The following is a 20,487-nucleotide window of genomic DNA, read 5'->3' as shown; positions in this document are numbered from 1 at the left end:
ACTATTTAGTTTTAAAGCAAACAAGATGAATCAGTCTAAGAGAGCAACCTTAGAAAATGTATCCAACCATCTGTGACAAGTGTTGCACGCAGCAGTATAATATAAATGATGAATTTAGCAAAATCCTTCCATGTAATGAACACTGTGACATTAGAAGTGGTTGTGTAGCCGAGTACTTTCTCTCCGCTCTTCTGCATTTTACGGAGTTTCTACGTTAATGCGATAAGAGAGCAGTCTCAGTCGAGCCAGGCCATAACTTAAATTGCTCGCTTCTTCGTCGTAGCTAATGCGAAACGATACTTAAAGCGGAACAATCGCGGCGCGCCAGTCAGCTTTATTTCCCGCCCGTTTTGATCCGACAAAGCGTTCGTTATCTAGAACGCACAAAAGTTCTAATGAGAGGTGAGAATTAGAATAATAATTTATAATCACGTAATGGAATAGACAAGACGCAGAGAAGTAGGCATATAATGTTGGGAATTAAAATCTCGCGCACCTCTATTCATGAAATAATATATTTAGCTTAAGCGATTATTATAAATAAATGTAATTATATATAACTCGCAATTTTATCCAACTCTACATTTTCTGCGAAAATTATATTAGTAGCAGCATCTTTGTAACATTCGTCAAATTTCGAAGGACGTCCGATATATCCAATTTTGATTCGCCATGACTCCGGGAACGTAATTAGGATGCCTCAAGTGGCAGTAAAGTTATGCTGAATAAGTGGGGCAATTAGCGAAATACTTTGAATTTCGACATGACTCTCTAGATGTTGGCGATGAGAAGATGCGCCAAGAAGAGTGCAGTTGACTTGCAACGGCAAGTCAACTACCGTTATATTATAATACCATTTTGCTTTTTCTAGAATCTGATCTTCGCAAGAAGATCCTCCGCGTCTCTTTATGACATCAAAGACGATTATATTATATTGCGTACAGATTTTTATCTAGAAAAGGGGCAGCAAACATCAACGTTTATTGCGTTTAGAATAGGATAAAAAAATCTGTCTCGATACTTGCACGCGCAGAAAAATAAAATTTCTGTAATCTGTATAATCTATATTATATAATCCGTCCCTCGAATATTGTTAGGGGCACGCGTGCCAAGAGGGAGGGAGGGAGGGCGGTGCCAAGTCCGATGTACTCGAAATGAGGAGCATCCTCGAGTATCGTTATACTGTTTTTGCTCCCTTGAATCCACGAGACGCAATTAGAGGCCTCGCTCAAGAGTAGTGTAACAGAAGGATGGGCTTGACTTTCGCCTGTCGTCGTCGTACCGTGTTTTTCCAATTTTCTACGCGAAGGACTTGTCTTCTGTATCGCATTGCATTATTCATGCCGGCCTACTGGTTACGTATAGCGCTTTCGGGATAAATTCTTTTGCCTTTTGATGCTTATCATAGCTCAGTGCATTAATGCTGCATCCGTCATGCACATCGATTTATTCGATGCATCTTACGCTAGCAGAAAGCAAAACTCTTCTTCTTTCAATTCTAATTCTTCACTCAGTCTAGGTCCGTTTCTAGTTAACATAATAGTGTGTGTGTGTGTGTGTACATATAATATTAAATATATGATTATATATTAAATATACATAATTCAATAAGAACGAGAATAAAACTTATTAAAGGCAAGTAAAAAATGAAAAATATTATGAAAAAATATAAAATAGAATAAATATTAAATATAATATTTTAAATATAAAAATTCATCGAAAAAATCATCCGTGTCTGAAAAAACACAAAATACTTGATTTCATGTAGTTTCTGTAAATGAGGCACAGTAAAAATGCTACACAAAATTCTTGCATAAAGTAAAATATTAACCTCACAAAAAGCTGCCCATTATTCAACGTAAAATTTTCCCTATAAAACGCAGTTCTGTATGAGCCTCATCGTTAAGGGGTTTTTCATTTTTGATGGTGAAATCGTTATTAAACTATACCACGTTCAGTGTGAACAATAATTTTCGAGAAAATCATATACGAGCCATAATTTCACGTTACTTCGCCATATTTATGTAAGATAAAAGAATGCAAAGAACTCGTTATTTAATCTAACAATAAGTTGAAAAATACTGCTCCCGTATTGTCGCTTTTGCGTGCGCTCAATCCAGTGAATGTATCAAGCCTTAATTAAGAATGTACATACGCGTCATACATCAAAGCTTTGACAAAAACATGAAAATTTTGTAAACTATTCTATTATTTCCTCTAAATATTTTTGCACAACCTTAAAAGATTTCTCTCAACAGTTTGAAGATTACTTAAGTTTGTATTGATTCTTATGAAAAATCGCGTATTGTTGAGCACTTGTTGACATTTTACAAGGAAAAAACATTGCCAGTGAAATAAAAATTTTCACATGTATTAACAAAATTCTAATAAATATTTATGCAAAGCTTGATTTATATCTACTTACTCAAAATATATAATTATAAAATACTTACAGCAATCCAAAATCTTTCTAGAAATTATCACTTTTTTTTTTTTAATTTTCTGCAGTTGATCTCAGAGGCATTCATGCTACAAATATATTGCCACAAATTAAGAAAAATATTAATTACACTATTTTCTTTAACGAAGACGTTAAAAGCATATTATATTTTTATGATACTTTCATTCTTTTTGTAACTTAGATTTATTCGTTTAATTTTCGAAACAATATAAACGTAAAAAAAAAAATATATTTTTTAAATTTCCACAGCTTTCTGCTACTATTGTACAAGCAAAACATTCTTAAATAAGTCACATACGCGTGTGTGACTTGGAGTAGATATTAATTATCATCCATCCAGATGAGGATATCTAATATCGTCCATAATGTGCAAACTGCAATGGACAGTGCGGATTGAATGACGGATAGTAAAGCGAACGGGTGTACGTGACTCGGTTTCTCTCGTGGAATAAATGATCCCGGCTGTACGAACTAAACCAACGCACCGATCTCTACAATTGTTGGAATATGCTCGCTGTATCTACTCTTCTCTTTGGTATTACAGCTCAATTTCCTGAATTCCTATTATGACGTGCATGGTTTTGTCGGTTATTCCATAGGCGAAGCGCACGAGAAACGTGTAATTTGCGGAACAAAATCCCGTTAACTCGCTGATAACGATCCGTTATCAATTCGAATGAGCTTCGAATGTGCGACTAAAAATACATCTGTCCGCCCTTAAATCGGAAAACTTATGCCTCCTAATGTATTCAGGGAAGTTTGGGTTTGAGTTACTTCGCTCCGCGGCTCATTTCCACGTCTTCTCTCCGTTATCACATTCCGGCGATCGCCGGCGTAAATTTACGGAATTAATTGGCTGGATACAGTCTATTATTATTCCCTTGTTTGAATTTTGAGATTCTTCTTTCACGTAAATAATTTTTATTCCATGATATTTTGCGAAATCATATGTTGACGGCGAGATTATAATATTAGCTGTCGGATGATTCGTAAATACTTCCGTTAAGCTTCTCAACGACATTTAAATTTTCCATATGACGTTTCACTAACGCAAATTACGTTTTTATTAAAGACTAACGAACGCACTTTTGTCCAGCTTACTGTAATAAGTTCGCGGAAAAGGATTTATCGTGGCAGGTAGTAGAAAAGTGGATGGAGAGTAGAGAAAGGAATAAAAAAAAAGCAACAGATATAATAAATTTGTGCTCCTCGATGATTACTGACAAAGAATTAAAAACGAGTTTTTGCTTTCTTTAAATGTAAATACGACAAAAGCTTTTTAACAATTATAAATTATACAATCTTATTCTCTTATAATGTTATTTATAAAATAATGTAACTTTAGCAACATATATGTAACTCGATAGAGAGATGCTTCCATCTCGTGCCTTCTATCGTCAAATAAAAACTTAGCCAGTGAGGCCGCGTCTGTCAAGATACTGATAAGGCAGCAATTAAACGCTTCCGAGATTTTATTTTCGGTACGTAAACAATCAATCGAAGTACAAAGGAAACAATTAAATGATTAAGCTCGTCTCCTTTTTTCGCTTTGCCAAACAATGAAACTCCAGCTAGCGCGTAAAGCATTATATTCATATCTATTTTGGAACATGAAAAAAGAGAGAGAGAGAGAGAGAGAGTGTGTGGGTGTGCATGTGCATGGCAGATGTGTACATGAGAGAGAGAGAGAGAAAGAAAATGTGAAAGAATGTGTGTGCCTATAACAGATGACGTCCAAAACCGGTTAAGCCGTAAATGAAATTCTTTTACCGGATTTTCAGTCTTTGATCGCCCTTTTGTTTATCGTTCGCGCTGAATGACAGTTCGGATTTGGAAGGATAGATTACTCCGCGTCCAACGTTCCCATATCCGAGTATATGTCAATTCTGCCACCTCTGTCGCTCAACTATTATCTATGAAGCCGTGAATTTCTATTTTTTTTTTTTTTCTACTCTCCCAAACGTATCGATCGAGGTCTCTTCCCGCTCGTTTCGAATGACGTCCAATTCCGTCCAATCCGCAGTACGGACGTCGATGCTATGTATGCAAAGATCGTTACCCTCGGCACCGCACTGATGATTCATATGTAGAGTAAATGGTAAAACGAAGCCATTCGATAGCTTAACTGCGGAAAAAACACAGATGCAAAGCCGTACTTTCGAGAATATTAAAAATCAATATTTGAAATTACGGTAGATTATAAACTGAGAAATCATACATATAATTATTATTAAATATTACTAGATTATTAAAAAGATGCGCTTTCTTCCTTGTAATTATTGTCTATATGAATTCCTATAGGTTATGCAAATGCCATTGATAAATTTCGCGGTATTACATTATTATATATAACAGAATTAGTAGGAACTTACGTATGTCAATTGGCCATACCAGCGGTTTAACGCAGGAATTATATATGTATATATATATATCCTCCCATTTGCCGCTATATTTCATGTACAGGCATGTATCACGCACCAGATGAAAATAACATAATTAGGAAGCTCTACTCTCGCTGATAATTCACACGCCAAAATATTCAAGGCCATAAATCGTTCGTAACTCGGCGCTCTATTCAATTTTCCACTACTCATATTTTCCTCCGTTCTCACTCTCACTCTCACTCTCTCTCTCTCTCTCTCTCTCTCTCTCTCTCTCTTTGTCTCGCGCGCACTCAGGACGCTTTATCTTTTACATTTATCTGCAGTTAAATTACAACGTGTCCACTGTTACTCTCGCGCTGCACACGGATTGTAATTCAGCCAAATAAATCTTAATACGCGTCCCTCGCACCGCCTTTCGCAGCTGATAACAGTTCTATTTCTCGGATCGCCATGCGTCATTCACGGATTTACTTACCGAGATTAATGCCCGCTTTGTCGAATTTGTGCGTAGACGCAAATGTATGTATGGGCAAACGCGTGCGCGTGTATACGAGAGAAATTCACAGCCGCGTATAATTGTACCGGCATTGCTACCGGTATCGCTATATATTCCGTTTCGCTCAGTGGTGCAGATCAATATTAACGATGATATCGGGTTTGGAAACTGGGAGCTATCATGTAGTATGGCAAACAAAATGAAATAAACAAAACTGCGGCGAGGATCGCGCCGCTGCCACCGCCGCCACCATTGCTGCTGCGTAACGTTTGCGGTGACGCTCGGATATGTCATGTAATTTTATGTGTTTGCGAGCGGCAATTCGCGTAAACATTTTCGGGGCTCTCTCTCTCTCTCTCTCTGTTGAGCGTCCCGTATATATTCTCGCCATGTCCCGATCACGAAAGATGATCATCGTCGAAAGCGAAATTGCGAGCGATCGTTTAACTCATTTCTCGCGCCTCGCTTTTCTTCATCCCTTATTTTCCCATTGGGCAAGTATCGATTGGCAGAGGGCGATAAAAACCTCGGTGTATACTCGAATTATATCGGACATTAAAAACCGAGATAGAGCGGTGGTAATTGCGTCTTTTCAAGAATGATGATGCCGCAAAAGTAGAACGAGCGCGCGCGCGAAATAAAAAGCGAAAGAAGTTTGACATCGCTCTGGTGGCATTACCGGTGATTTGCTCGAGAGTATTTCATGCCTACAAAGGACAGGCCAGCGGGGTGGCGGGTAAACTGCAAGGGGAACACAGTGCATTTGACTTCCCTATCAGCGTCAAGTGCTCATAAGCGCTTAAATGACTTCTCGTTTGCGAAACACCACTGACAGCCATTCAGCCATATTTCTAAAACGAATTTCCTATGTATTTCCTATGTATATATATATATATATATATATATATATATATATATCGCGCATGGCGATCTATTTTAAAAGTCACATCGCAGCGCAGCGCGAAATTCAGTTGCGCTTTCGTTCTATTTCAACGAAATGGGGTTTCAAGTGCGCTCAGATGTTATTTGACGGAATTATTCCGTTTTCTATTCACCGCGAGGTATATGTTGCGTTTTGAATTACCACCGAGGATAAAGTACGAATCAGTATCAGCGCGGGAAATGCGTATAAAAAATTTTTTTCTCCGCCGCGTTTATGTGATGAGATAAAATGTTAACGAGAATTTCTGGATTATAAAAAACAAATTCCATTGCAGGTCATGTCATTCAATAGAATATAAAAAATTGTCGAGCAATAATCCGCTTTAAACTGTTATGTAATATTTATTTGTATTGTAGGCTATATCATTTAAATAGAAGAAAAAATCGATGAAAAGGTCATTCTGAAAATGATTTCTCAGAGACAACGTGGAATATTATCGTGGTGTGAGAATTTTTGGCCAGAAATCGTAATGAAAATAAATTTGAACAAAAATTAAGTACGGCCATGTTTATTATGTTTCATCATCTACAATTATTTATCGCGCACGAAATTTGCACATTATAATTGAATCGTAGAAATGTATCTTATCTCAGCATTTACATATCAACCACATTATACCTGTGTGGTATTAAAGCTCCTTGCTCACTGCTAATTAGTTGCTCAATCTGCCCGCATGCGACGTCTTGCTTAACATTACTGATACGCTCGTACGGCTGTATTTGTTTTACGATTATAATTCATTGTGTGATGTCTATAAATTAAAAAAAAAAAAAACTAGATTTTGCGATTTTGCGATCCAATAATTTGCGGAAGGATATCTCTCGTAAAAAGGCAATCATGGACAAGAGGACAATGCGCGAAGACGTACAATGCCATGCGCTTGCGATATTGCTGCTCGCATTCGTCCTTTATTTCTCTACGTCAGAGCGGAGAAAGAAATGCATCGAGTGCATACGAGCTCTTCGCGCAATTCAACGTTGCCGCAACAGAATTTCCTAGCGAAGGGATAGTGCACGCATGTCGAGACGTATCAGCTGTACGCTGTGCGCGCAACCACGTTATAGTTCATGCATATCGCACGCATGTAGGGTGAATGGGACAGTTGTATCTGAGGGCGAATGGTGTCGTAGGTTGGGTCACGGCACCACAAAGGCACGGGGGCGGGGGTTGTTGTCGGGCTAAAATAGGAGAGGAAGGGGAGGGTAACCTAACCGACGTCGAAACTGGAAACGTCGAGGCGGGGATGAGGAAGCGCGATAGTCTCGCATAGGCGGTACTCCTGGTTGAAAGCTCCGTCCTCGCATTCCTTGGTAACCTTGTTATGTCAGCCACTTAACTTAACCACTAGATCGCGTATATAGAGATAGAGATAGAGGTAGATGGCTAGATAGATAGATAGATAGATAGATAGATAGATAGAGAAAGAGAGAGAGAGAGAGGGGAGGGAAAGAGGGAAAGAGAGAGGAGAGAAAAGAAAATATATCTATTCAAAGTTACACTGCTACTTTGGTGTTGACATACATGCTCGCATATCGTTTCGGAATCTTCCGAATGTAAACGCACATCTGGTAATGCGTGTAAGCGACCTAGGACAGTTACCGGAAGAACGTTCTCCAAACGTCATTCTGATCTCTCCCCTTCGGAAGTTTATATCGCGTCAAATATTTTTTTAATTAATATTTTACTTAAACAGAGAAGTCGCGAGAGCTAAATAAATAGCGCGCGCTCTTTCTCTAACATTTCTACAGTATAAAAAGTATTCCAAGGAATCTTGCTCGAAGAGTAAATTATCTCTAAGGGCGCATGTGAAGGAATAAATATTATAACCGAAAGCTAAAATTACGGACCGCCAGCAAATTATTATGCATCTTCTGTGTCTGACGGAAATTTTGATTTCTTATCAACATATTATATTTGGGAAATCGCAAATTTCGGACATTACGATAATCGAGCTTCGAGCGTGAAAGCGCAAATTTATTCATAATAATCTTCGACCGCAGCCAAGCGAGTTTAGCGTGCGGACTCGCTCGCGTATTCGGCAAACGACGGGGTGACTCACGATCCCGTTTGCGTTCCCCGCAGGCACATCCGGAAGAAGTAAAGCCCGCAAAAATACAACCGTTTTCTCGAGACGCGCGGCACCGTTACCATCCCCCCCCCTCCCTCCCCACCCCCTATCTCTTTCTCTCGAAACCAAGATACGCATATAAGATCCCCGTTCCCCTTTTTGCCTGCTCACGACACTCGACAAATAATTCGATTCTCCATGAAATGCATCAGTATAATTATGAGCCACTTCATAGTTGAGTAACGTTCTCGGCGGCAATTAGCTGTTGTTGACAAACGCAATTTGCGACATGTAACTTTATGGGATAGGCGGAAGTGGGCGCCATAGTAAAGTCATTGATGTTGCCGAGCACATCGACGACCCGTGTGCCGTTGCTTCCGGAATGGTCGCGTCTTCCGCTCCCCGCGTAGCCTTCCGACACAAGCGTGCATGCCACACAAAGTGTTTCTACGAGGGGAAATGAGAACGACGATGACCCTTTGTCCTCACACTAAACCGCATTCTCTCATGCTGCTTTGATTAAGTTAGTTTTGGAAATAATCGAATAGGAGAGGTGACATACGTGTATGTAATATTAAATAGGATTCCAAGAGACAGAAAGGTGCAACGATAAGTAATTAATATTAATGTAATTTTATATATATATATATATATATATATATATATATATATTGTATAGGATTTAATTTAATTATTTTTAAACATTGACTAGTCAATTACATTTTAATATCAAATTTGTAAAATATGTGCCAATAATATATTTGAGTTTTGATTGTCAATAAATTTTTGTATAAATTTTTTTATTGGAAAATTAATTATTACATATATTAATGATTTGTACATTTGCCATAGTACTTTGTTTAGAAATAAGTTTTGAAATTTTCTTCCTCCTGTGACATGTGTGCAGGTAGAGCAGGTAAAACTGACAAAAGTCCTGTACATTTTGCTATTTTTGTAATAATTTTCGAGAAATTAATTAAAAAAGATCGACCAATTCGCGTGAGTATAAGCGCGCAGTAAAAAGGCACAACCCATTGGATGCGTGGTTGGTAGGACGCGAGAATCCATTGTTATGTATCGCTCATATGAAACCATTGTCATCTGTCAAGTGCTCCTCCCAAAATTTTGTAGCGACCACAAACTTTTGAGTTGTCTTTGCCGCGCGCTTATATTCACGCGAATTGGTCGATCTTTTTTAATTAATTTCCTGAAAATTATTACAAAAATAGCAAAGTGGTACAGGACTTTTCTCTTCAGTTTTACCTGCTCTACCTGCACACGACCGGTGATGCGATTGACGCCGGACACCCTGCATATATATACATATCGATAATTAACAATTTAATGTTACGGATAAAAAAGCTTTCAAATCGAATCTCTTTCGCTCGAATACGCTGCGATTTGAGATACTGTTAGCAATAATATGAAAGTTTTTCAAGTTGCCCTCCTTCTTCGCTTGTTACTTGGCGAATAATCTCTCTCTGGCGACATGCCACTAACTACCCAATGGAGATTTCGCGTCTTTATAGGCAAGTCCGGTTGGCCTGGATTTACGCGATGCACTTCCTTACCTTAACTCAAGACCTCACGCGTCTCGAAAATTCCCACACGGTCTTCAACGCTTATTATTAGGATTACAGATCAGAATTACGCGCTCATGCTTCAATCTCGCGCACCTACATCAGTTGGGCGGCAAAATACATATAATCACACGACGATACATCGCACCGACTGGTCGTCGTTCCGAAGACGAAGTGGACTGCTCGGAGTGAAGGGCAGACACGAATGAGAGCTGAAATAGCAGCGCTGGCAGACGATATTCGAGCGGCAGGGGTGCGCGCGAGTACGCGAGGACGGGACGGACGCGCGAGACAGCAGCGTGGAAAAGCGTTCGTGGCAGCAGCAGGAGGTAAAGGAGAAAGGAGCGAGAGGAGGGCGATGAAAGGGGCCGACTACCACACATCTCGTCGTCGCACAGGAGTTGGAGGCTACAATGGCAGTGCGTCTTCTGGCGCCCTGGAGTCTCCCGACACGCCTTCCAGCGCGCGCGAATGCCGCAAGAACTCGCTTATCTAGCGCACGGCGTTCTTCCATACGCCGCGATATTGCAATCCGCACCTCCGCAGCAACATTATTCACTTTACCCGGGCGCGAGATTCCGCCCGGTCTGTACGCGGAAGCAACGATTACGGGGCTGTTTACGCGTTATTTTCCCTAAAAACCGTCGTGTACATGGAATCGTTGTTGCTGCGTGCCCTCCTCCCACGCTCGACATTCTCATATTCAACAATTTATCACGTATTCATCGTATAAAAGCGAATAATGCATATCTGTTATTAGAATGTATCGAATTTTCGATAACGTTACAACCGTTGCGCGAAATCGAAACTGTGATGCGTATTTCGTCGTGCCGCATTATGCTCAACGAAATATTTACGAACAACAACTGTTCTATTGCGAATCAATGTTAATGACCTAATTCTTGATTTCGACAGTTATACGATATGTATTACAATTTCAACGAACAATCTATCGTCGATAAATTATGGATTGGAAATATAATACGCGCATTAACGTCAATCGGATGGCGGAGTAAAAATTGAGCTCGTATTTTATAACGATATTACAATGTAAGTTAAAAACGTATTATACGATTGATCGAGAAATATTAAACGAAACCCAAAACGCAAATGACAAAAATGTGCGTCTTGAAAAAAAAGAGAAAAAAAAAAGACTCGAAAATGCAGATATATATATATATATATAATTTCCTAAATATATCTGCGCAATTTATATTGGTTATCGCGCAAACGCATCACCAGCCCGGAGCAATTAATTATATCGCGATTGTGTTTTATGGAATAAGTAATTAAGGGTCGACTCGACAATCTTCCGTCCATCATATGTCAATGAAAATCATATTTCCTTTGCGGGTTTATTAATCACGCTTTCTGGCAAAACCCATTAAACTATTCCCGATATAGCTAATCGATATTTCACGCGATCAATTATCTGTATCGTTTATTCTACGTAAAGGCGAATGGATTGACTGAATATGTATGAACTTCCAAATTGTGCTTATGTAACAGCCAAACTAATATCTGCATCCAATAGATGAAAGTTACATATACACAGTACTGTGCATTTAATATCTCCATGGGATGCATCTTTCATCTATCTACGCTTAATATGTCATACATGTATAATATATATTTCCTGAATATACAATATGTTGTGGAAAATATCTAACTATTAAGTAAATAATTACAACATGAAATTTTAACCTTCAATTTGAATATAATTGAGATTACAATAAATAAATGTACATGTTGCTTCTATAGATAATTTTCCCTATTTTATTTATATATATATATATATATATATATTGTTTACGGTAATACTATTGTTATTCTGTGCTATCGTAAAATATACTTTAAACATATACAAAACATTACACTATAAAAGAAATAAAGGGTAGACTAAAAAAAAAAATACTTCGATAAACATTATTAATAAGAGAATAAGGAAGAAATGCTGATTGCACTTAGAAATTATTCTCTCTCTCTCTCTCTTTATCTTAAATAGTATTTTAAACTTTGAATAGATGAACGAGATCAATTCTTAATTGAAAGCAAATTGTAGTTTTCAGTTTGAGATATGTTTGATTTGAGATGGTATGAAATTAATTTCTTGAACGATAGAAATATTTCTCCCACCACCCCAAATTATCGATTATATCTGGTCATTTAAACTCGTGAAACTTACGTTAACTTGTACTATCCCCGATAGTGCTTTCTTCATTGAGATAAAAACGTAATGTAAGTAATGTAAGATATTTTTAGTGAAAATATTTGTTAATTAATTTTCTTTATTTCGAATAATATTAAGCGGCGAGATAGCATTGTAGGTACAAAGAGATAATATTACTCGTGTAATTTTAACTTAATTTCCAACAACTTGGATTCATCTTGGCAAACTCAATTTATGTTTTCCGCTTTCCGTACAAAATTATACCCAGTGTGCGACCGCGTACTCTCTTTTTTCTCCACATCTGTACAGTAGTGTTAAAATTTTAATAGCTCCTTTTATAAATCGCGCGAGCAATTGAATTTATCGTCGCGCTCGCAAACCTTCCGAATCCTCCGAACGCAAATTACGAAGGCGAGCCATAAATCGAGCGCAAGCCAGCCAACGACCTTCGGCATCGACCAAGTCATATTATTCCCGCATCCATCTCTTCCGTCCTCAAGGCTCATGCCAAAAGACATACCCCAAAGTACCCGCGATGAGCGTGCCACAGGTTGTGTGCGACCCCGAAAGCGCAACGCGTACGACGGAGGGATAATTAATCGTCACCTATTGATAAGAGATAAGTGAGCGGGATTAAGACGGAGCCCGGGGACGGTTCGAGAGCCGCGGAGGCGTCTGCGCGTGGCGGCAAGAGAGAGGGGATGATACAGGAGGTAGAGAAACACGCTCTCGCGCGGGGTACGAACCCTCAGTCGGGATGCCGGTCGCGCACCCTCTCGTCCATCCGGTAGCGCGATGATCGGTGAGCGACGTGTACAACGTGTCCCGGGAACGTCGCGAGGCCGACTACGGCTGTTGACTGGCGCCGTGCTGCTGACCACGATCGCGGGAAGTGCATGGACCGACAACCCCGTCACATCCGGTGAGTGAAGAACCACATCGAGCCGCGCGTTTTATTATAAAACGGCCAGAACAATTATCGTCCATAAACACCTTGCGTTCGATCTTAACGATTGACTTGCGCAACGTGTTGATTATCCGTTTCAATATATACATGTGTATATATATATATATATATATATATATATATATATATATATATATGTATATCCAAGCTTCTCCACGAATCGGAGAAATTTCGTTCTTGGTTCGCGAGTGTTAAATTCACCGCCGCGGCGCTAATTGAATCCCGTTACGAACTGCGGCCGTCCCCTCCGAGTAGAAATTTTGTTACCCACACGCGCACCCCTGTTTCGCGTGTGCGGGAAGTTTAACGAGTTTCGGTGCCGTCGTCGCCGCCGTCACCGCCGTCGCCGCGACAAGGTTGGACCACGCAAGGGTTGTTCTCTTTCTTTCTCTCTCTCTCTCTATCTATCTCTCTCCCCCCTCTCTCGTTTCCCCATAAGATACACAGCCAGACTAGTGCTGGTATTTCACGTAGCGCGGATTTGTGGTGCGTGCCTCTTACCTGAAGCGGGCGAATGTGGCCCTCGTACGCGAGGGTTGGTTGGCTCGCGTTGAGAGAACAATTCGAGGCGTGTATGCAATAGTTTCCGAGGCTCAACGCGGAATGAAGTCGTCGAGGATAACTGGGAAGTATACGCGAGATATGAACTAGTTTGCTCGTACCTCTTGCTCATTAATTTGAATTTTATATATATGTATATGAGAGGATCCTTTTTCATTTCAATATAAATATATTTATTCATCTTTTCATCCATTACATTTTATCCATTGAATAAATCCTGTTAGATTAGCTGATGATTTTGTAACTCATATACCTTTACATTTTGAGTATGAAAATTGATTTTCTCGAAAATACATGTGATTTTTCTACATTTGCGCTATACAATTACGTATTTTTCTTCTTCAAGATATCTAACGAGAATCTTTTCTTCAATCTTTCCTACCAACAAAGAAATTACGCCAAGGATACATAATTATGAAACGCAAATGCATAGCGAGATAAAAGCTTCGACTAAATTCTCTCATTTTGCGATATCATAGAAAGAAATCGCAGTATATATATATAAACATATAATTTTAGATAATTTATTTTGTAACAAATTATATCGATAAATGAGATACTCTAGAAGGCTGCAATCTTAAAATTTCCTAATCAGTCTTTTGACATGCGCCATTATTACTGTTATTGCAATACGTCGTTGCAGATATAAAAAAATATATATTTTATATTTCTGGTAGTTTTATGATTTATATTATCATTTGATCAAATATGATCGATAATTGTGGATACGAGGTGATAAACTCCCTTTTATCTTTTCTTTTTCTTTATTAAATTCTTTAATTATTCGCACGCGTTATATTTTATTAATATAATTATACACAAATTTGTTGATAATACATTATATTATTTTGTTTAATTTAATTTTCACTTTTATGTATGTATTAGCAAACTATCATTCTACTGACAATGAATTGCGCTATTTTTATTTGGCCAAATTTGTTTGTTCTTGTGAATAACAAACAATATTAATTATATGAATAAAATTAAAATTTCATGTCTCCAACTGCATTCGAGCTTCATCGATTTCGTCTAAATTACGCGATATGTTTGTCATAATTAGATTGTACATAGAGGATATATATAGAGGAATATGAAGCCGTTGGGCTGATAGCTATATTGATACAAGATCGCAGATCTATAGGAGCCGAGTTAATTTTTGATATATCATTTTAATAACAGCGAGTTTAATGAATTTTCCTACTAAATATTTAAAACTTCCGATATATTTTTTGTATTGATGTTATGTTTTTATTTAAAAAATATGTTTTTTCGTTAAAAAGATATTCTCATGTGTTTGCATGAAAATGTTTAATAATTTAAGTTCCCACTATATATATAACATATTTTTGCAACTTATAGTACCAATATCTTATATATGTATTTTAACGAATAAACAGAATTTTTTACGCGACAAAATTCGTTTAATTATACATTTGTAACTGTCATATGGGATTCGCGCACGAACGATTTCGAACGATTAACGCGGAACAACCCGATATAATTTAATTTCGTAGATGTGGGATGAATATGAAATTCCTGAGGTAGCACTGCCTCTTCCAATTAATTTCCTTCATACATTATATGCATCGTTCAAATGTTACACAAAATATTCAATGCGCGATTACCATCTTATTAATTGTGTCCTTTGTACGAGAAAATTTCATTTGAGCGTGTCTTCATAAAACAAATCACATGCGGATTAGGCTTATATTCGAATATCTGTATAAAGCCACCTGACAAATAAAAGTATTTTTCGTGATTTGAATCACATTATAAACGCAAACGCGTGCTGTAACAATGCACGACAGATTTTTAAAAAAGAAATTACAAAGTTTACTATTGATTTACAGAAAGTTCTCTTGTTTCGCGCTAACAATCGAGTGTATAACGTTTTATACAGGCCAAACAAAATTGTTGCTTGGTGTGAAATACGATTTTTGTTTTTTTTTTTTTTTTAAATCGCTTACTCTATAAAAAACGAAAAGCAAAAAAAAAACGAGATTTTTATATAACCGTATTCAGTATATTTTGTAACATAAATATCAATGTGCGTAATTTGTCGCTTTCCACGTGTGGAAATTAATTTCGGCCGTTTTATAATTAAGCCAAGCTGCTGATTTATACAATTAGTAAATTTGACTGCGCGTGGTTTAATTGAAAGCATTAACGCAGTTGTTGAATGTACATGCTATCATAACGTCTGATAATATCTTTTTCCATATGTGTGCGGCATTTGATGCAAAAATATTATTTGATCTTTGTGTCTCGATGTTATACAAAACTGCTGTATAATAACTATTTCAATTATTGCTTATTATTGCCGGATTTACAGTAAAAGCCGACTTTTTTTTTTCCAGATATAATAAAAGGAAATTTAACCACAAAATAAAATTTAGTTTGAAGAAATTAAAAACACTTTTCCTCTTTTTACATCTGGCCTGTAAAAAAATGTTGAAACTGTCCCGTCCATATTATGAAAATGGGTCACTGAATTTGATAGTTGGATACCACCAGCCTCGTCGGGACATTTAAGAAGTTTGAGTTTTACAGAGAGACGCCGCTATACTTTTTAATAGGATTTACAAACTGGGTTAAAATCAACTTTGCGCTTTATTCATTTTCTCGAAGCTGTCTTGATAAACCATCAATACGAGTATGATTATATGTTTTTGACGTTGATAATGCAAAAAAGTAAAAGTATTTCATAATTAAATCGCGTTCTACTCGTCAATTTCAAAGACTTCCACGATTAAACACGGTTCTGATTGCCTTTTCACGTGATATCGACGATACTTTTAATTCCTATACGAAAAGTTGGAAAAGCATTATTCTTCATAAAGTATATGTTTCTCAATGCAATTTTTGGCTGCAAAATCTTGTCGGCTAAAATCAGCCGAGCGTTTCATCAAATTATCAAGGTGCAGCCATATATCTGGCTCGCTATCTTACTACTTTCACGTGAATGTAATAAAAAAATTTCCCGCATGAGATATTCAAGCAAAAGGAACACTAGTTATGATGATACCAAGTCAAGAGCAAAGAGTCCCACTTATGTGATAGAAGTGATGAATGTAAATAGAAATAAGCTCGAGCGAGAGTACTGAATCTTGCAATGAGACAATAATGTAATCGAGTAGTAGATTTTCGTGGGACTTATACTTGTAGTATCTTATTATGGTTAAATTTATAGTCACGATTTATTTATTTATATCGTATCTCCGTAATATATGTAAACCGCTCGCAAATTGTTCTGCGTATCTCACTCGTAAAGAGAGAAGAAATTATGCCGGTGAAAATTAACGTTCAGTTTTTATTAGTCATGATTAATGACGTCTAATTTCCAACCAAAAACTGATTTTAACATTTTACATTATAAGAAGCGAAGAAGAAATGGGGCCGAAGAAATTGAGCAGATAAATTCATTTAGGAGAAAGATAAAAAAGAGTAAAGTTCCGGACGCACCACATTTTCGAAGTGAGATGTAGAAATCTGCGCCGTGAAGATACCACCTCGCGCGTTAGTAGATTTAAGCATCTTCAAGTGTAAATCTTTGGGTATGGAAGAAAAGACAGGAGAGGAGTAAATGCCGCGGCTCCTGTCGATTTATCTTCAGTATAAGAAGGGAATGCTCTCAAAGTAAATGCCGGCTGTAAATCAGCTCGCGTTTTCTTTGGCCACGTGCAACAAAAGCATGCGTGTGATGTATGCATGGACTGTATATAACTTGCGCCAGTAGCGTAGAAACGGGAGGGGGCAGTCGGGTAACGAGGGTATGCACTCAACGCGAAACATCTACTAAATTTCTTAAAGCTACGTCGTGACGTAATTCTCTGCCGGGCTGTCAGCTTCTCTCGATTCAAATAAATCGAACTTATTTACGTAGCGTGTAGGTCGTGCTTATTTGCGCAAATATCGTACTGCTGAAGTACGGAGCTTCGCGAAATTGATTTTCCGTTTGATCGATGTGGCAGATATTCAGATCTTCTGGTTTGAATTTCGCGAACGAGACATATATATATATATTACAAGATGAGTCTGATACTGCAATATTTTCCTGTATGATGACAGAATTAACAATATATTTCTCATTAAAATCTATTGCCATGTACACCATTTCGCTGTCATAATCATTTCGATTACTCCAATCATTAAACTATGGTTGTTGTAAAAATAGCAAGATAAGCTATAGCTGTGATAGAAATAGCGAAGTATTATTATTATTATTATTCTTAATTTTTGTTATTTTGTTATAAAGAGTAAAAAAAAAACTGTTTACTATATTCATTGCGCGCGCGCAAGTATTGAGTTTTTGTTCCAAAAAAGATAGTTTCCTCTTATGCTAATCCAATTGCTATTCTCTGTTAGCCAATGCTAATCATTGCTGTCATCTAAATGCAAACAGCGGCGCCATTTCCGTGCTATAAAATAGAAGGGTGTAACAGATTAAATCAAAGTATACATTAGATATATATGTATTCGTTTTCGCAAAATAATGTGTCTAATCAATAATATCAGTATCTGGCTTACACAAAAGTAATATCTTAATAATTCCATTAAGTACATGAATCACATTATTTACAGTCTTAGCAAGTGGCAACCTGCTAAGACTTGAGTCAAGTCTGTGTGGAACGTGGATTTAGAGTAATTTAACTTTTACTTATTTAACTTTTATAGAGGGATATAAATGTATTTATGGATCCCTACGGGTATATACCAGACTTTTTTTTTTTGTAGAAACATCCGTTCAACCGTGAAAGTTGTTCGACATACTTCTTAAATTGCATCGCGCCGAAACAATAAGTTTGCCTATTCCTTTTCGACTAAATTCTTTAATTAAAGGATTCGTGCGATTGCTATTTATTACTATTCCTTTTAAAAAATCTTCGCAAACTTTAATATACCAAGTATTCTTCTAATTGGACTCGATCATGTACTTTGCTGCGACTTGAAGTTTATTTATCAGCACTTTTATATGTCGCGTGAGGAGTTTTCAAAGACAAATTTTAGATTAGATGAGACAACAACATCTTGTCCCATCAATATAAAGTACCGTAAAAAATTGATACATTACAAAAGATGATATATGATGCTGTCGATCTTATCAGCGTGACATAGACAAATTCGTAAGAAATGAAATTCAATTTTCGTGAACTGTAGGCCCGCAATTACCGTTCAATGCCAAGTATTAAGAGAGCATAATGGATTAACGAAATTGCGATTGACATGGCGCGGAAGAAGAAAAGTCGCGAAATTGCAGATAGTCGAATGAAGTTGATGCGCCGACCCATTCTCTATGCAAGCTTTTGGTGCTATGCACCATTGCACAGCAAATGGGTTTGTGCCACGCGAAGAGTAACTGCCAGCTAAATAATTTCGTTGTCATCAGTTTAATATTATCTACGTACCTCATGGCCGCGGTTTACCAAGTGCCACGCAGATGCTTTTGTTGCTGGAATATATTAAAGTATAATCTCTTATATATACTACTGGCCGCGAGAATTATGCGGCCAGTATAAATTATATTAATTCGTTACGTAAGACTTTTTTTTAAACAGCGATAATCCAAACAATCACAAATATAATTATTCACGTTTGCAAGTTAATTTCATAAAGTATTATTTATTACAATATGATATTATAACGAGTGACATATTCATTCGGATATGATGATCTTTCTCGTAAAATTTGCAATGTTTTATTTGCAAGATCTACTTCGATGAGTCTTTGTAAAAAAATATGATTGCATTTACAACAATCATTGTATTTTTTTATTTTATAGATAAGCGAAAACTCTTCAAATTATATGACATCTTTCCTTATAATATCACATAATTTCTAATGTGAGATTGTCAAAAATACGCTGGACTGGTAAGAAATATTTTTTCTCGTAATCGGAGTTCTTTCAACGAAGAAGAAAATAATTATGAAACTTAGACCTGTTATTTCGTTGACCCGTGTCTCGTGTGGATTTCGTCGGACATGTATCCCGTTGATCTTTCATCGTGTGAAAAGAACAGACGTAATTTTGGAAATACGTCGGAGGGAAGCGAATGGTAGGAAGTAGCAGAAAGATTAATTACGTACGAAATATCCTATATCACTTTCTAAATATTTCATTTACAATGTTAAATATTAGAAGTTATACGTTATTTATATGTTATTATTTTAACGCTAAAATATTATTCCGAAATTTAACTTGAATAGGAACCATTTTAATATTACAAGAGTTAAATATTAGCTTCACTGTGTTTTTTAAAACGCGCATGTGGCATATTTTTTCAGGATAAATACACTTTTGTAAATATATATAAAAAATACGAATCACATAAATACAATGCATTTTTTTAATAAAAATTCTCCAGAAAAAAAATTGCGCTTCTCATAAATCAATAATACACGGTGAGAGAAAATTTTGAACTATGCGAAATACAACAGTCGATCTGGATTATGCGCATACAAGTGGATTGCCTGGAGCAATACTAAAATCGTCGCGATTTCATGCACGATCAAATCCTCCAGTGGGAATGCGTTTTTTCCACCAATTTCTTCCATATACATATATGTATGTATATCTATACTGACGGTAGGAATCATTAATAACCACAATGATCTTACAAGTTTCTCCTAAAAAATATGGAAGCAAAGTTTCGCATTCCGAATTTTATCAAATCCTCTCGGAGATTTTATATGCTCGGAAATTGAAATAAATCTCACTACTACGACCGCAAACTTCCGTAGTTTCGCGGAAGTGAAAGGAGTGTCATATAAAACTCTCGATTGAATTCCTGTTGCAGTAATATCGGAATATCACGGTCACGATTCAAATCAGAGGATTGTTTTTTCTCATCTAAAATGCA

At 37.0% G+C, this 20,487-nt stretch overlaps 1 protein-coding gene and 1 long non-coding RNA gene across 3 annotated transcripts in view; one reads left to right on the top strand and one right to left on the bottom strand.

Moving 5' to 3' along the window:
- LOC126859370 (uncharacterized) overlaps positions 1 to 20,487 on the bottom strand; it is a 122,201-nt gene that overhangs the window by 55,381 nt on the left and 46,333 nt on the right. The window lies entirely within an intron of this gene.
- Positions 12,888 to 20,487, top strand: part of LOC126859358 (lachesin-like) — a 122,649-nt gene continuing 115,049 nt past the window's right edge. The window contains exon 1 of the mRNA XM_050610577.1: positions 12,888 to 13,024. Coding sequence (XP_050466534.1) covers positions 12,898 to 13,024 — 127 coding nt within the window. The 5' untranslated portion in view covers positions 12,888 to 12,897. The remainder of the gene's footprint in view (positions 13,025 to 20,487) is intronic.

The sequence above is a fragment of the Cataglyphis hispanica genome, chromosome 3, assembly GCF_021464435.1.
Source record: "Cataglyphis hispanica isolate Lineage 1 chromosome 3, ULB_Chis1_1.0, whole genome shotgun sequence".
NCBI classification, from domain to species: Eukaryota; Metazoa; Arthropoda; class Insecta; order Hymenoptera; family Formicidae; genus Cataglyphis; species Cataglyphis hispanica.
Note: the sequence above shows the minus strand (reverse complement) of the source record. Positions and strands in the feature narration are given on the sequence as shown.